General features: G+C 41.1%; 1 protein-coding gene across 1 annotated transcript in view; it reads left to right on the top strand.

Moving 5' to 3' along the window:
* The window catches only part of OGFOD3 (2-oxoglutarate and iron dependent oxygenase domain containing 3), a 90,871-nt gene that overhangs the window by 52,314 nt on the left and 20,271 nt on the right, over positions 1–18,286 (top strand). Inside the window, exon 8 of the mRNA XM_024217590.3 lies at positions 12,260–12,383. Within this exon, the coding sequence (XP_024073358.1) occupies positions 12,260–12,383 (124 nt within the window). The remainder of the gene's footprint in view (positions 1–12,259; positions 12,384–18,286) is intronic.

Below are 18,286 nucleotides of genomic sequence, written 5' to 3'. Positions count from 1 at the left end.
CACACACACACACACACACACACACAGTCTCTATCTCTCTCTGCCATGCTGTGTCTCCTCTCTCCATTCTTGCTGCCTTGTAGAGTGTGAGGCTACATTAACAATAATGTGTTAACCCTTGAGGGCTCAGCCGAGTGCTAGTTCATCATTTGGCAGTAAGGCATTCCCTGGGAAATATCCCACCCTCTGACTCCACCACCTCAACCAAGCTTCACAATCATCATTGCTGTGTACAGTATTAAATTGTTTGTTTAAAACATATACTGTGTATACGTGTGTGTGTGTGTGTGTATTTATGTGTGTGTGTTTAGCTTTTTTGTCTGGCGAAAAAAATTTCCCTGGAACCTAACCCCCCTATTTACATTAATTCTTATGGGGAAATTGGATTCACTTAACATCCTTTCTCTTAAAGTAGCATTTTTCAGGAACATAATTACAAAGCGAGGAGTTACTGTAGTGTTCCACCCATTATGAGCCCAGACACCAGCCACAATCCTAGAAGTCATTTGCTGTTCTGATTTTGGGAACCATGGTATGCTTGGCCATTGCTTTCACCACTCTGTTGTTGTTGTTCCCAATCTTGTAATCAAAGTCTCCCATTACTAAGCAGGTGTTATGCTTGGGAATACTGTCAGAGTTTGTAGGCAACTGCAGAATTGATCTTATTATAGCTGTCTGGTGTGTAACATTGTATAAATATCAGTTTCATGTATTGTGTTTTGAAACCTAGCTCGAAGCAATCAACGATTAATTGGCTCCCAATCTATTATCGATTTTTATGCTTTGGAAGTCATAATCAATGCTGTTCCCTCTGAGTGGTAATAATCTTACCTCCCTGAATATATTACTATTTAATTTTTGAGTTGTTTTTTTTAATCAGCTCCTGGCCATTGACATTTCTTCTTCCAAGGTTTTTTGAGATTTGTCAACAAGATGAAATTCAATAAATGCAAGTTTAAAAGTACTTTTCTTAGGAAGAAAGAATCAAAAGCACAACTATAAAATGGGGAATAACTGGCTAAGGAGTAGTACTGCTGAAAAGGATCGGGGGTTACAATGGATCACAAATCAAACATGAGCCAACAATGTAGCCAGTTATGAAAAAGGCTAATGTTCTGGGTGTATTAACAGGAGTGCCATATGTAAGACATGGGAGGTAATTGTTCCACTCTACTTGGCACTGGAGAGTCCTCAGCTGGAGTAGTGTGTCCAGTTCTGGGTGCCACACTTTAAGAAAGATGGTGGAAAAACTGGAAAGAGTCCAATAGAGAGCAACAAAAATGATAAAAATTTCCAAAAACATGACCTGGTCATGTTTAGTTGTGAGGAAAAAAAGACGGAGGCGTGGGGGAGGACCTGATAACAGTCTTCAAGTATGTTAAGAGCTGTTATAAAGAGGACGGTGATCGATTGTTCTCCATGTCCACTGGAGGTAGGACAAGAAATAATGGGCTTAATTTGCAGCAAGGGAGATTTAGTTAGATATTAGGAAAAACTTCTTAATTATAAGGATAATTAAGTTTTGGAATAGGGAGTTGGGAGGTTGTGGAATCGCCTTCATTGGAGACTTTTGAGAACAGGTTAAACAAACACTTGTCAGGGATGGTCAGTGTGTACTTGGTCCTGCCTCAGCGTGGGGATTGGTAGGAAGGACTAGATGACTCTTGAGATCGTTTCCAGATTTACATTTCTGTAATTCCGTGAATGTTGGTGAATAAAACATGAGGCATATCCACTAATACTTTTACACCTTCATGAGCATCTGCATGTGTTTCCCTATATATTGAAGCAAAATAATAATAATACCTAGCTTTTGCATAGCTTTTAAATAATAATACATAACTCTTATATTTATATTTTAAATCCTATTACAGCGTGTGGTTCCTATTTTTATTTTTATATGTATTTATTTATATATATATATATATGGTTGTAATAGCATTTCAAACATTTGCTGTACAAGAAATGATTATGTGCCCATTATAACTAATATTTGCTTTCAGAGCCTTACAGGTATAACAGGTCTTACTAAAATCAGCAAAATGTCTCATTCAGAAACTAGAGCAAAAAAATATTGAAAAGTGAAATAATAAAGCTGCCTTATTTAGCCTACTTCATGGGTCTGAATCTGATTGTTCAGGTACAAGGTCTTCTTTGAGGTTAAAAAAACCCGGCAGTTGTTCTGGATCTTAGCAAACCACTGGTTTAATCCCTCTATCATCCTCAGTCTAGCTGGAACTAGCCAGACTATAAGATGCCCAAATAAGAGAAGTTTGCTTGCCAGGAATTGATTGTCCTTCTACTGGTCTGTGGCAGGACCCAGATTCATGTTTTGTTGGGCTTTTTTGTTTTTTTGTTTTGTTTTAAATAACCTCCTCCACACTCAGTGTTCTTCAAAGACTGTTTCTTGCTTACTCATTGGTGGCTCAGTTATAATACTCTGTTGTTCTCAGGATATGGCTTAGTCTACGCTAGAGAATTAAGTCAACGTAAGCTGCCTTACGTCGACCTCATTGTGTCGGTGTCTACACTAGAATGCTGCTTCGTCCAAATAAGTGGCCTGCTACACCGACATCATAACTTTATCTTCATGAGAAGCATAGCATTTACCTTGGTGTAGTTAGGGTGATGCAGTGTCCCTGTACACACTGCGTTACTTACATTGGCTGTTGGCTGTCATTCTTGTCAGTTTCACGGCTGCCTCTGGCTCAGAGCAGCAGGGCGGGGTTCACAGCTGGAGCCAGGAAAGTGACAAGAATGTCAATTTCACTGCTGGTATTCTCCATGCTGTGAATTTGAGCCCCTGCTGGGCTCACAGCTCAGGCTGTCACCCCGAGGTGGGTGTGTGGCTCCAGCTGTGAGCCCCGCGCAGCTGTCAGTGCCCCTCACTCAGCTGTCAGTGCCCCACAATGCCTCACTTAAGTTGGTACAAGTGTTCTTGGTGAGGACATGCATCACTGGCAGAAGCAGGGTAGTGTGGACACCAACAGCTGATAGAGAAGGACTTGACAGCTCAGTGTCAAGATCCAAGGATCTGGGGGAAACCTAGTCATAGCAAAGCTACTGTTGTAGCATTTGGATCCCCTCTCCCATTTAAGGTGTCTAATACATAATTCCTTCCTGTCCCCATCTTTTATGATGTCCCAATCCTCCCAACCCTTATGCACATGAGTTGTCCCATTAAGTACAATAGGTTTGGGGCCACTTGTGAGCCTAAGGTTACTTAGGGGTGTGTTCGGGATTGCGGCCTTAGAGAGGAGCAGTAGTTTACATATATTCCTTAATTATCAGGGTGTGTTTAAACAGAATGAAATTGATTAATTATGGTTATTTTGGCAATGCATCAGTTAAAATTTACTGCTATGCAGGAGGCAAAGTAGGTGAATTCCGAGGAAAAGGTTAATAAGCCGGAACATATATTTCAGGGAAGGCTAGATGTGATAGACAATTTTTGTAGATTGGAAGATATGCCATTGATTTATTTTCTTCAGTCCAATCTGCTTGAAGTGTGTTTTTAAATCTCTTCTGTCTCCTGTGGGGAGCACAGGATTGGAAAATTTCACTGTGCGTTTACAGGCTATAATTGGAAAAGCAGGGGGAATTGTATAGGCTGTAGATCTAGATATCAAGAGTTTCTATATAGTGAAGAGCAATAGCATTTCCTAGTGTCCTTCCAAAACATGGCTTTTTTGAGTGCTAGAAAATTAAGTAAAGATCAATGAAAGCTTAGCATGCTAGTCACCCTTTCAGTTTCCATGGGATACTTAAGAGTGCTTTAAGATTTCAGATGCATTCCCCTTGCAGAGGAACAAATTATTCTATTTAATTACTTACTAGGTGCTGATTGCTTTAACAAGACTTCAGGAATTGGCCTTTTTTGGGAGAGAGAGAGAGCGAGAGAGGTGAACAGTATTGTCAACCCCAAATGTTCAAAAATCATGAGATTATATAAAAATAATAGATTTTTATTTGCCTTCTGCTTTTTGAGCCTTTAGGATTCACTGGGATTACATTTTGAAGCTTTCTTCACAGCCACAAGGGCTAGAAACTTACTTTTTCTTTAAGAATGAAGGCTGAAAGCATCACAAATCCACTTGATTTCAGGAGCTGGGACTTTAAGGAAAACAATAATTATCAGGAAACTCACGACAAAATTATAAGCGTTGACAACACTGGGTGAATCCCATCCTGTTGCACCAATGAATATGGCAGAATAATTTCCAAAATACACCTCTACCTCGATATAACGCTGTCCTCGGGAGCCAAAAAATCTTACTGCGTTATAGGTGAAACCATGTTATATCGAACTTGCTTTGATCCACTGGAGTGCGGAGCCCCGCCCTCCCGGAGCGTTATATCCGAATTCGTGTTATATCGGGTTGCGTTATATTGGGGTAGAGGTGTATTGCCAAAATTTTGGATCACCAAAGATCATCTCAACTTGATATTTTGAAGAAAATTTGGAGGCAGAGGGTCTTTATTGTTTCATGTCACACCCCTGTTATATTGACATGCAAATTATTCTCTTTCCCCATTAACTATCTGTCAATAAGGACATTTGGAGGGCACAGCTGGTGCAGATACAAAAATATGGGAATGCTCCTATATCTCACCCATACATTCCCATAGGCTATTGCTTGGATTTTTTTTCCATTGTATTTATTATTTAAACTGCATTTAAGTGAAATTAATACCCTCCAGCCACCCACAGTTCTATAGTGAATTTTGAACAGTTCAGCATCCTGTCCTGTTAATTAAAATAATGCAGAAACACTGTAGACAAACTGTGATGCTGCTCTCTTGTAGCATGTAATAATAAGGAATCCTAGCTCCCTCTTGCATTAAGAAAGATCTTTGGGCATTTGGCAGGGGATACAAAAATCTGCCTGGGGAATCTTATTAAAAGTTATAGGATATCAGCTATTAGTATTTTGTAAGGGCTGTTAAAACTGCAGTAGGTCATAGCACACTAAGGATTGAACTTTCAGTGTGCAACAGCAGCATTCACACGGACAGCTAGTGCGTGGCACACTAGTGTGAGGTGGATTGGCACACCAGCCTGCTGCATAGTAAGTGACTGTGTAGACATGCCATAAGACTAATCCTCTTCCTTGATAACTACATTATTTATCTTTTTCGTGCTCCTGAAGCTACAGTGATCACTACTTAAAAAGTCAGCGTTTGCCAACAGTTACCATACAGTGGTATTTTTTGAGACCACAGTTTGACCTTTTCCTAGAATAGGAAATAAACTGTGATGCCTCAGTCTAAAAAAAGTAAAAAAGAGTCTCTTGGATCTTTCACATATTTTCCTGCAAAAAAACCTAAAATAACAGATTCCAGTTTTTGAAAACATAGATAGTCCATTGAACTTCTCATTATTGAGCATGGGCTGCGTCCAATGCTGTACAAGACTGAGGGGATGTTACTGTCCCTTCCTTATGAATCTTACATTCTCTAATAGATAACACAGACATACCGTTCACTGGAACCAGATGACCTGAACATGGGTTTAGTAAGCTGTAAAAATGTGTGAATCTTGTAGATGGGCAGAAGCTTTGGGAAAATGGCTAAGCCCACCTATGAGTGGCAGCTCTTGGGCCTATTCCTGTAAAGTACTGAGCACCCTCAGCTCCTGCTAAAGTTGCTGCCTACCTTTGTGCATTCTCAAGTCAAGTGCCTATTGTAGCATAAAAAGTGACAGTGCCAGTCTTTCCAAAAAGGAATCGAAAATGTGGGTTACAGTGTGGTGCTTCCCATTGAATACCTGCATTTCGTCCTGTGCATCTGCTAGGTTTTAAGTGACAGCACTGTATGGAACACAATGTGCTGGCTTAGATAACATGTTTGATGCCATGCAAAGGAGGCCTCACTTACACATATTTCATGGTCCTCCAGATCTCTGCTTTTTCAATTACAAATTGAAATAAATATAAAACCAGAATCAAATGTATATATGTATACTACTGCTTTAAATGTCTTTCCTGTTATACAGACAAAACTGAGGAAGACTTTAGCAGAATATTAACATTCATAATGCCTCTTGGAGGACTGCAGATATAAAATAGAGCAGAAAAATAACTGTCCCATAGACAGAAGTAATCTAAATATTTGTAAACAATTTGTGCCCCTGATCTCTCTGATCCCAGTTTATTACTGGTTTGCAATGCTTATTTTGAGATTAGATTATACTATTCCTCATTGCCAATTACTGCGATATTTGGATTTCTCTTGAATCCTCAACTTCTGGAGTCATGAGAATCTCAGTGTTTGTTTAAAAAAAAAAAGAGGGTAACATTTTAGTTTCTGGTTGCAGAGAAAATGTCAGGAACACAGCTGCCTCTGAGCTTGGTTGCCTTGCAACCCAGTGAACTCAGTTGGGACCAATAAACCCTCACTAAGTGACTGTACTCCCTGAATGGTCAGAAGAACCAATAGATCACCATTTAAGCCCTGTAGCAACAGCAGTACACTGGCTGCTCAATGCGCTCCATGGCTGCAGCTGTGCCAGACCTGCTTTTTGCCCGGCCCTTGCTCCACCTCTTGCCTGCTCCACTCCAGCCTTAGTCCCTGCCTACCTCTGATCTCCTGATTCCTAACTCCTGGCTCTGATCATTGGCTTGTCTCCTGACCACCTCTGGTACTGGCCTCTGATTCTTCTTCAACCACTAGGTCGTACTGTTTGCACCTTGGTATAGAAAAGATGGAAAGCGTAAACAGGGTATAACTTAAAGATTCAAAAGGCAAATAAAAAGAATCCCAAATTTATTTATTTTTTTAAAAGTATCATGATTTTAAGCCAATCTCATATTTTTTTAGTGGGATGTCTATTTCATGACATTTGCATACTTAGGGTTTTTAATACTGCTATATAAACTCACTTGTATGATGCATACAATGGAACTCTACTTATTATTACAAAAAATAATTTTAAAACACTTTTTGTGTTATGACCCACTCTTGCAAACCAATATTGAGACAAATTTAAAGTTTGCAATTCCTTATGTGTGTGTGAGCTCACAAGGGAATGTGTGAGTGTAAAATTACTGCTCCAAGCCCTCAAAATATCTCAGATCTAGTGGCTCTCCAAAACCACAAGCATCCAAATTCAAGTGGTTTTATGGTAAGTGGTGTATCTACAGATGGGAGAATGGGAAAAAAAGATGATTTAATCTTTCCATAACATTCCTTAAGTTACATTTACCACAGCAGGAGTGAAATATCCAGTTTAAATCCTCGGGGATGCTCTGTTGAAGTCTCCCCCAGTCAGTTGGTCTATGCACGTTGTGGCAACTTCCTGATTGTTTTCAGTGTTTCTGTCAAAAAGTTTCTGAAGACTTTTTGCTCTGATAACATTTCCTTTTTATTAGCATTTTGCTTGAACATAGAGGTGTTTGAAATAAGGATCCAAACATTGCATCTTGAATGAATTTATCTATGTATGTAGTACTATTATTTAATATTATTTATTTAAGCACCATATATGCACATAAAAAGGATACTTCAGTATTTTTATAGGGCCAAGGGGGGACATGGATCAGCGTTCATGTCGTGGTCCCCATCAGCGCCTGGGCCGGGAAAGCTGATGATCCAACCCGTAGACCAAATTTGGTGATGAATCCTGGTTGTGTGCCACTTGAGGCACGTTGCACATATGCTAAGAAGAAGACAGGGCCAAAAGTGAAGTCAGGGGGGAAAAGTGTGCTAGAAAAGAGAGTTAGCTTGTGATTGAGAAGAGAGGTTGTTGTTGAATGTAGATGCTGTGACGTTACACCCCATATTTGTCATAGAAATATTATGATATGAATATGGCATAACTAAGATATGTTTTATGCAAGATGGGTCATGTGAGGTATCATTGAAAAGGTTATGATCTACTGAATGTGTTTATCCAATTTGTATTCATGTATCATTTCTGTATCTGAGGTTAGGAATATTGACTTTGTAACAATTACAACTGTGTGTGTATTTGGGGGAATGCCCACCAGATAGTAGGCAATCAGCCTGAATGAGCCATTTAAGAAGGACAATAGAACTTTGAAGATACTTATATCCCACCATCCTGAGGAGCTTCCTGGGATGTTGCTTTGACGCTGATGGGTCATCTGATAATGTCACCTGGTACGGAGTAACACATTTAGGCACTGTTGGTATTTTTCCACTGGAAACAAAGGGTTCCCGCCTTATGTAAATTCTCTTTAAGGCTGGGGAGTAAGGCAATCAAGACTCTTCTTAATTGCCTCCCCATCCAAGAAGGAAGATTGCTAAAAACACCTGAAGGGAAAGGCAGGGGCTGAGTCCAGGCTGAGACGGGGGTCCAGTCTGTAAAGAGAAATAACTGGAACTCTAAACTACAGAAACTCTGCAACCTACCTAAACCAACATTTAGGGTGGGAAAATACATTTTGTAACCTGTTTCTTGAGTATATTAAGCTTAGCTTGAGTGTTTTGTTTTATTTGCTCAGTAATCTGTTTTGTTCTGTTTGCTATCCCTTAAAATTTACCTTTTGTAGTTAATAAACTTATTTCTTGTTTATTTCAAAACCCAGTTTGTGCAATTCATATAAGGGTGGCAAAAAGCTTTGCATATCTCTCTCCTCATTGAGGGAGAGGGTGAATTTCTATGAGCTTGCGCTATGCAGATCTTTCTATACAGTGCAAGACAATCTTATTCTGGGGTTTACACTCCTGGTGGTGTGTGCACTGGAGTGCTGGCCATTCCCTTAGCTGATTTCAGTCTGTCTGCAGCTGCACACATGGCCTTGCCTGGGTGTGTGCTAGAAAGGGGCTTGAGAGCCTGGCACAGCAACCCAGTGCAAGGAAAACCCAGGCTGGTAGGACTGGCGGGCTTTGGGACCCCTGCACATCTGGTGGCACCCCAGAAGGGGGGTCCAACCCGTCACAGATGCTATTAGAAATCAGATCATATCAAATGATAGGTACGTGATAAAGACTGAAGGTTATTAGTGGTTGATGATGAAATGTTGCTATTTTGGGTCTGTAAATAAACAGCTTCATTTACAAGCACCAGTTCTTTACCTCTAATTCTTGGTGAATGGTTGGGGGAGGAGAGTGTTTAAAACCATAGATTTGTTAGACTTTTTTTAAAGTGTCAGAATGTCTCTGAATATAATTCTTATCCACCTGCCAAGCCATTCAAGAATTGATTGTGAAACATAATCAGTACCCCACCTTTCTTTCCCTCTCTGCTACTGATAATGCAATGTGCTGAACTTTAAACAAAAATGCCCCACATCTCCACCTGCTGTCTGGGAAAGCACTTTATCTCCTAGGGTTTTGTACAGAGTGTTCCAGAGAGTTCAGTGGGGCTCTGAATGTGCTCCAGGTATTGCCTGAACAGATCTGAATGCCAATAGGGGCCACAGTTGTTCATCTCTGTAAGAAGGCAGTTTTTCTGCATCATAGCTGGTTTGCATTTGAATGGGGTTCTTATTTTGGGCTCAGAACCAGTTTACTGATCTATCAGTTTCCTCATATGCCATGGACCGTGTGATTGGAAAATGGATAGAGTACAAATTCAGTCCTATTCACATTAGTCTCTGTATCTTGAAGCACAACACGAATAAAAAGTATATCCTTGCTAATGATAACAGGGAAACCTATTTCAAATTACTGAAATGATCAAATTGGTGAGTAAGCAAATAAACAAAATTTAAAAAAAAAAAATCGAGGATCCATTACAAAATAACTTAATTTTGACAGTTGTAATTTAGTTTAACATATAACATTTCATAATGTGCTAATCATATTGTCATTGAAAAAATAAAGCAGTTTTAGTAACATGAGGCCTAAATTAGCATCTGCTATTAAAGCTGTCATTTTGGTATGAAATTATAAAGGGTGTACAGATTAGCATAGTGCACTTTAGAGAGTTTCTGTTGGCTCATGCTGTATGACTGTGCAAACTAACTAGCAGAAATGTCTAAATGATCTTTGCTTTGCCACATCCATATGTTTTAAGTTAAATTATTCATAAAGAACTTTTGAAAATTGATCTGTCTGTAGTTGTCAGTATGATTTTTATTAGTTGGTTTCAATTATAATAGAGGTTTTTTTCCCATGTAATTTATTTAGCCTTTTGATATTTAATGTTAGTGGGATAATAAATGCATTTGATATTCATAGGATGTTGTGTTATTCCAGAGAGGCTGTTATAATTTAGTGTCATTCAGTGACCACTTATAAAGTGTCACCACTTCTTAATACTGATCTACCTTTGAGTGCTAGCAATCGTGAAGAACAGTAATAGAAAAAGCTATTTGCTGCTAAAGGTTAGATGGACATGCTGACTAAACAAAAAAACCCAACACCAGCTCTTCACTGGTTAGTATCACTAGTACAAATGCACTATTGCTGAAAAATTGGTTTTGCAGAGGACTGGCCAGAGCCTTGCTGAAAACATAGACAAATAAGAACAGGAGTACTTGTGGCACCTTAGAGACTAACAAATTTAGTAGAGCATAAGCTTTCGTGGGTTGTAGCTTATGCTCTAATAAATTTGTTAGTCTCTAAGGTGCCACAAGTACTCCTGTTCTTTTTGCAGATACAGACTAACACGGCTGCTACTCTGAAATAGACAAATAAGGTTTTACAATTTCTTTTTCAAGTTTATAAATTAGGAGGAGGAACTGTATATACTAACTTCGTTTGCAGTCAGAGGAATGTCCCCTTTTCAGTGTCTGAAAAAGTATAGGTAGCCACATGGCCATTTTTTTGTAGGTCATAGGGTCAGAGTTGATGGGGTAGGTTGAGAGAGAATGGAGGACATCACTGAGGGAGAGAGGAGCACTGCACTGTTGATTGTATACCATAATAAAAGCCCCTAAAGCCTGAGACTTGCAAGCATGTAAGAGAGCTCTCTCTTAAGTCTCTCTCTCAGTAAGTCGCACTGAACGAGTGTGAAATGAGAGAGGCAGCCTTCCCATTCCTGAAGCAACCTGTGGTCTTATCTCCAGTGCAAGCCAACATGTCCTTTTAGCTGAAGGTGTCTCTGCAGTATTGGCTGCAAGGAAGACAGAATTATGGAGTGGGGATTTATTACTAGCCTGAAAAAGTTGATGAACCTTCAGGGTATTGGGACTAAAATGTCATTAATAACATCACTTTCTTTAATGCCCTTCCACATTGCCTTGCATTTGTAATGTGGTTTAGACAAAGAGGATAAAGGGAAAGGCTGAAATTCCCTTACTCCAGATTTAGATTTTAATACAGCTTGTTTTTTCTGATGTAACTTTTCTTTTAAATCCTTAGGCTCAAAATAGCTAAATGAAATAAATGTAAAGAAGAGCCTCATCCTCCATCTGGTATCTTAATTTTCTCCAAATCTCATTTTATTCTCTCTCTTATAGTCATTGCTCATGTATGCAACTACGACTCAGTCAAAATTTTGGCTTTATCTGACACTGGTGCACCTATACTTTAAAAAAATAATAATTTGAACTGGAAATGTCAAGACAGTTTATGGGTTTGCAAGGCATTTATTGATCTGAATAGTTCTAATTTGTTCCTCTTGAACCCAGGTATCAAGCAAAATTAGTAATGTAAAAAAAAAAAAGAAATTGTTAAGGACAAAGACAGTCCGAAGGGCATTATGACATTTAAAAGGCACAGCGTGTGATGAACTTAAAACATGTGGTCCTCAGTGCTTTGTAGAAAAACATTTTATTTCCAAAGCCATCTGTGAACTTTTTTAACAAAACAAAGTAAAAAAGAGGATCTGTTCCTCTAACAGAAGTAAGTCTACTTGGAAGATCTGAATCATCAGCACATCTGAGTCCTTGTATGCTAGCAGATGAAAGGGAGAAAGGGTGAGGGAGTGAAAGGTGAGTTGCCCAAATAGCCCTCTTATCTGTGATTAGATAAGAGGGGAAACTAATCCGTCAGAGATTGCGAGAATCCTTTTCATCTCCAGCCCTGCAGAGTTTTCACCTTGATACAATATCTATCTCTGTGTTCCTATACTTTTTTAACATCAGGCCAAAATGTCAGGTCAGGAGCTGGTATCCTTTTTCCTAGGAGAAAAAATAGCTAGAGTGGTTAGGCTGACAGAGGTCGATAGTCTTTCTAAAGCTACTAGGAAATGAACAGTTTGTTCCCAGAGTTAGAGAGCTTTTTAGTTAATGTCTAAAATAAGATGTGAAAAACTGGAAAAGTCCCTTAGATCTATTGGATCTGGAGTTTGCGTTTTGGAGAGGCCAGACTGGAGTCAGGTAATTTAATGTGCTCTCTTTGTTTCTAGGTAACCTACGGATCCTTTGACTATACATCGCTGCTTTATCTGTCTGACTACACTGAAGATTTTGGTGGCGGACGATTTGTGTTCATGGATGTCGGTGCTAACAGGACTGTAGAACCCCGAGCAGGTAGGGTTCTCAGTTTACCTTCACTACATACACCTCTACCTCGATATAACGCTGTCCCCGGGAGCCAAAAAATGTTACTGCGTTATAGGTGAAACCGCGTTATATCGAACTTGCTTTGATCCACCGGAGTGCCAGGGCCGGCTCTAACTTTTTTGCTGCCCCAAGCATAAATAAATAAATAAATAAATAATTTAAAAAGCCCCGCCGTAACAAACCCCCCCCCCCCCCAGCGCCGCCCCGCTGAACCAAAAACAAACAAAAAAACAACCCAGAGCCGCCCTGCCGAACCAAAACCAACCCCCCCGAGCGCTGCCCCGCCGAACCAAAAACAATCCCCCCCCCCGAGCGCCACCCCGCTGAACCAAAACAACAACAACAAAAACTCCCGAGTGCCACCCCGCCAAACCAAAAAAAAAACCCCCGAGCGCTGCCCCGCTGAAACAAAACAAACAAACAAACAAAAAACCCCGAGCGCCGCCCCGCCACCCCAAGATTGGCCGCCCCTTACAAGGTGCCGCCCCAAGCATGTGCTTGGTCGGCTGGTGCCTGGAGCCGGCCCTGCTAAGTGCGCAGCCCCGCCCCCCCAGAGCACTGCTTTACCACGTTCTATCCGAATTCGTGTTATATCGGGTCGCGTTATATCGGGGTAGAGGTGTAACTCTCCATAGACCAATTCCTGTTCTCAGTTAAACCAGTGCTACCCCAGTTGGGATTCCATGGTATGACTGAGGATAGAATTTAGCCTAATGTGTTTCAAGTGGGTAGTCAGTAACGTGACCTGGGGCGGTGGATAGGCCACAATAATGATTAATGGAATGAAGGCAGTAAAATTCATCCTTTTGTGGCAAAAGTTTAGTTACTTAGGAAGAAATGGTGAAATAGACTAGAAATGGCCAAGGTTTGAGTTAATCTGGACTGACCAGGCCAGAATAACTGCCTGAAAAGTCACAGCCTTCCTTAAATAGGATTCACAAGATTGACTTTCTAAAGCCTTCTCCTTTATGGCTAAGAAGTACTTTTCCCTAAGGTTGATTTCCACTCCCTAAGCTAGCTGGGGCTGGAACTGCTATGGAGGCAACTGTTCCTGGGAAGAGGGTGCTGTGTGAATGCTCAACCCTTGCTGATCTCTGTCCAGTTAAACAGGGGCTTGCCTGGGCTCTGAGGGTATCTGTATCCTGGCTTTGGCCACAAGGATAAGGAGAGTTGCCATGTTGTGTCTTGAGGGTGGAGTGAAGATAGGCTAAACTTGCAAATGTCAGCCAGTGCAAAATGCTGCCACCCGTATTTTGAGAAGTATTTGCTTCAGGGACCCTGGCTGTCAGTTCATTTCTGGGTGTAATTCAAAAGTGTCAGTTTTAACAAATAAAGCTTTATATGTGTTGGATTCTGGTTAGTGTGGAGAGCAGCTCTCTCCTTACCAAATACAGGAGGTGTTGAGATCAGCTGAGGTGCTCTAGCTAACATTCCCTTGATTTAATTGCAAGAGGTCCTCAACTTGGAAGCCACTTCTGTTCACCCCAAGTCTTTTAACTTCCAGGTCACACTCTAAGACCCATTTGTTCTCCCAGGCTTTTACTGGAGAGATCGGAGGAGCAGAAGGATGTGGGGGTAGTGGAAAGAGTCTTTTTTATTAGGAGGACCAGTTTTTTGCACATTTCTCATAATAGTTTTTATATTGAATGTATGTGGCCTAGGCACTGAATGAACACATTAGTACAAACTGAATAAAGCAAGGAAAAAATGGTCTGTGAGCTATATAAAGAATATGCAGGTCTCTTATGGGAATGGAGGAGGTTTTTTTCCTGTAATCTAATGCTATTCTATTCAGATTTGCAACAACTCAAAGGATGTCTTTGACACCTGGAAAGCGTTCTTCGAATGTTTTTAAAACTGGCACATAAAAGAAATGAATATATCACATAAACTGTAAGTTCTTTGGGGCGAGGACTGTCTTTTTGTTCTGCATTCATACAGCGCCTAGCACAGCAGGGCCCTGGTACATGCATGGGGCTTCTAGGTGTTACCTCAATACAAATAACCAAGAATAGTGATAACAGCAATTAGGCCATTACCGTGTCTTGAGTTCCACTTAATTTTGTTTTGTGGGGAGATATGGGCCTCTTTGGTGTCACTCCAATTAACTCCCGATCGTTGGCAAATTAAGCATTTTGGCAAATGAATAATTTTCAAAAGTAACTGGGGATTGGGGACACTTCAATTGTAGGGTGCCTAACTTGAGGCACTTTAAAGGAGCTTGAATTTCAGAAAGTGCTGAGCGTCCACCATCTGAAAATCAGGTCCTTGGAAGTGCCTCAAATGGGGCATCTGAAAATACAGGCACCCAAAATCATCACTAGCTACTTGAGAATTTAGGCCATGATGCCTAATTTGCAGATAAGTGGGCATTCAGTGGGGTGACGCCAGATGTCTGGTTAGTAGGTACAGAAAAGAAAAGCTCTAAAGAATATTCTGAGCTCACAGCATACAGCCTAAGTGCATGGCCTTTTCTGATTCAGGTGAGTATGATGCTTACTTCACTTCTCTCCTGAGAAAGAAATCCAATAGAAAGGCAGTGAAACTGGAAGAAGGACTGTTGAAAATAATATTATAATTTCTAGAGACACCCCAAAGAGTAGTCAGCATTATCACTACAGCTGGAAGTTGGTTGTTGGGCATTAGGTAGATTAGCTAGATTGTGTTGGATTGTAAAGTCATTTGTCATAGGGTCTGTCTTTTCTGTGTTAAGTACAGCAATATTAACATTTATGGTGCTACATAAATTATCATTACCAATAAGTGATTTGGAGAATCCTGAGTGAAAAGGAGAAGGGGTTGGGAAATTTGAGGTGAAGCACAATGTAAAAGCATAATGTAAAATGCTGTCTTGCTGTGGAGGGTTAAGATTCCTCCGAGGACCCAGAACTGTGCAGGGAAGACCTCCCTCCCAAACTCTGGCAGGTCTAGGACCCAGGTAGTGCCTTTCTCTCTCCCTTTTCTCCAACCCCTCCCCATTGTGTGGCCTTAGGTCAGGGCCGGCTCGGGGGGGGGGGGGGCGGGCGGGGCCCTGGGAGGAGGGCGGCGAGCCCCGGCGGGGGCTCGGCTCTCTCCCCCCCCCCCCGGCGGCCAGAGCGCCGGGGGCAGGGCGGCGAGCCCCAGCTGGGGCTCGGCTCTCCCCCGGCGGCCAGAGCACCGGGGGCAGGGCAGCGAGCCCCAGCTGGGGCTCGGCTCTCCCCCCGGCGGCCGGGGGGAGGGCGGCGAGCCCTGCTGTGGCCCCGCTCTCCCCGGGGGCCGGAGCGCTGCGCCGCCGCCCCCCTCCAGGTGCCGCCCCAAGCACCAGCTTGGGTGCCTGGTGCCTGGAGCCGGCCCTGCCTTAGGTAAATCTACAGAGAGGAGCCATCCAGAGGCTCCAGACTGTAGGATCAGAAGCAGCCAAACCAGAGACCTTTGGTCCTCTGGACATTCAGAGAACTTTCTAACATTTTGACTGGACTTTCTCTGCTCTGTGTTGATTGGCTGTTTGCTCCAACCCTCCCCTTTCCTTAGAAGTCTCTTCACTTTAGCTTCACTCACTCCACACCTGTCTTTCTTATCTGCTTGTCTCTGCCCTGTCCCCCTCACCCCCTTCCTCTTTCATTGTCCCCTCTCCCTTCCCTTTTCTTTCCATGTAGCTTATCCCCTTCTAGCTACCTCCCCCCAACTTGTGCAAGTAACCTGATGTTTGCTGCCACATCACATTGTTCACCCCTGTATGCCTTTTCCCCCACCCTGTGTCTGTCTTGTATATTTAGATTGTAAACTCTTTGGGACAGGGACCAGCTATCAGTGTTTGTACAGTGCCAAGCACAATGGAGTTGGCTCTTAGGCACTACTGTAATTAATAATGTTGGTAAAATGTAACTTGCATGAGAGGGTCCTTTTGATTAACCAAGAAGAAATAACTCTAGAGGACTTTTCTGTCATGAAAGCAAGCTGTGTTTTCACTTTCAGAATGCTTCTCTGCTCTTCACACTTGTTCTCTGACCCCTGCTGTTTTTTCTCCCTAAACAACTGTTATATGAAATTTCTGTCAGTAAGTTTTGCTTAATTCTCATTTTTCTCAGAAACTGTTTTCCAGTGGTCCCTGACTCCTTGCCAGCTAACTTAGCTGTGTCATAGCTTGAATATCATTCTGAGTGTAGAAAACATTTATCTTTCTTATTGTTGCAGTTTTAGTATGCAGCGCAGGAAAACCGATACCATGTGCTGAAATAAGTGCTTAAGTTTCTTCTCAGACAATAATTTGTCTGAGTGTCAAAGATTACAGTACAAAATTGATGAAATAGAACAAAAAACTACTAATTTGAAGGGACATGGTAAATTAACAATAAACCATTGTAGGATTTCTGTTGGGTAGAAATGCTGCAAGGACACACTTCACCATTGCCTCTTGAATGTTTTTCATAGGACTGAAAGTGGAGTATAATTCCTAGGTGAGTGAATGCACTAGTTTCTCAGTGACATGGCAAACTACAGTTGGAAACTAATTTTTAAACCACTTTCTATCATCTCCCAAAATGTCGCTTGTATATAAGTATATGCAAATATATAAAAGTTTCCTTTTCTCACAAATTAAATAGGATGGATGGGAGAGAGAGAGCAATACGGACCATCTTAAAGATATTAGCATCACTACAATGCTGACTAGTTTAACTCTTAAAAAACATCTCTCATGTTGTTTAATATTACCTTTATGCCCCATACTCATATTTTATATAGCTGATCACCTAATTAAAGGAATTAAAATCCCTTCTTAATATAGAGCCCCTTGAGCTGAATGTATTATATATGCAAAACATGTCATTATATTATTTCACCAATTCACATGGTACAGACTTTTGGCAAATTGCCAGCAGACTCTGCTGTATGGAAGGAACCCATTTTTCCTAGCTAGCTTGGATGCAATCAAAATAATGTGTGTGTGCACTCACGTCTTTTGGTTTAGTTTGAGGACCCTGCTGTAAGTACCTTACCAGTGAGAGAACTCCCCGATAGAATGACATTGCATTTGGGGCTGAAATGAAGAGCATTAGAACAGTTGAAAGATAATGACTGTTGCTCCCAAATGATATGCTTTTCATCCTTCTCATCTCCAAAATCAACATCTTGGAGTTTTTCTCAAATCTTCTGTCTGTTTGCTCCATCTTCTCCCCCTCCAACACCAGCCCAGTCAACTTTAGTCTTTCTGAATGCAGTTCCCATTTCACAGCAGTTCAGCCAGTTCTGCTTTCATTAAAGAGTTTTTGTTGCATAGGACCTGGGTGTTCCAGGCAGCAATATGCACTACAGGGGTGTGAATTCTAAAGCACCCCCACCTGTTGTGCACTGACTGGCCTATGTAGATTCAGTCTGTCTGGCTTCCTTTTCTACTCTTGCTGGAAGCTGCCAGCTTTTGCTTTCTGGGATTTGTTTATAAGTCAAAATTTGCATCAGTGGCTAGTTACGTTTAAAAGAAGATACTGACTAGCACCAACAGGGTTGACTGCAGTTGTGACTGGAAACTCTTAGGGTTCTGTCTGGATTATATTATTCATAATGCGCTTTAAAAATAAATGTTTTTCACCAAATTAAAATAATTTTAATAATAATAAATAAAATCAGTTCCAATACATCTTTGCATTTCTCAGTAGATTACTCTTTCATGGGAAAGAAAAAGCAGAACCCCGATTCAAGCAGTAATGATCAGAACGCTATAAAATCAGCGTATCCCAGATGCATTCTTTTTTGCCTGTTGTTAGTACCAGTTACAGCTACAACTATTAAATACTTGAGTTATTTTGGATGCCAGCAAAAGTTAGTGGGGTTTGTATATACTGGTAATCTTTTTCTTAAAATAAGGTAGCCAAGATTGGAGCGAGATGCAGAAT

The sequence above is a fragment of the Terrapene carolina genome, unplaced genomic scaffold (assembly GCF_002925995.2).
Source record: "Terrapene carolina triunguis isolate 2854851 unplaced genomic scaffold, T_m_triunguis-2.0 Scaffold192, whole genome shotgun sequence".
In the NCBI taxonomy this organism is placed as follows: domain Eukaryota; kingdom Metazoa; phylum Chordata; order Testudines; family Emydidae; genus Terrapene; species Terrapene triunguis.
Note: the sequence above shows the minus strand (reverse complement) of the source record. Positions and strands in the feature narration are given on the sequence as shown.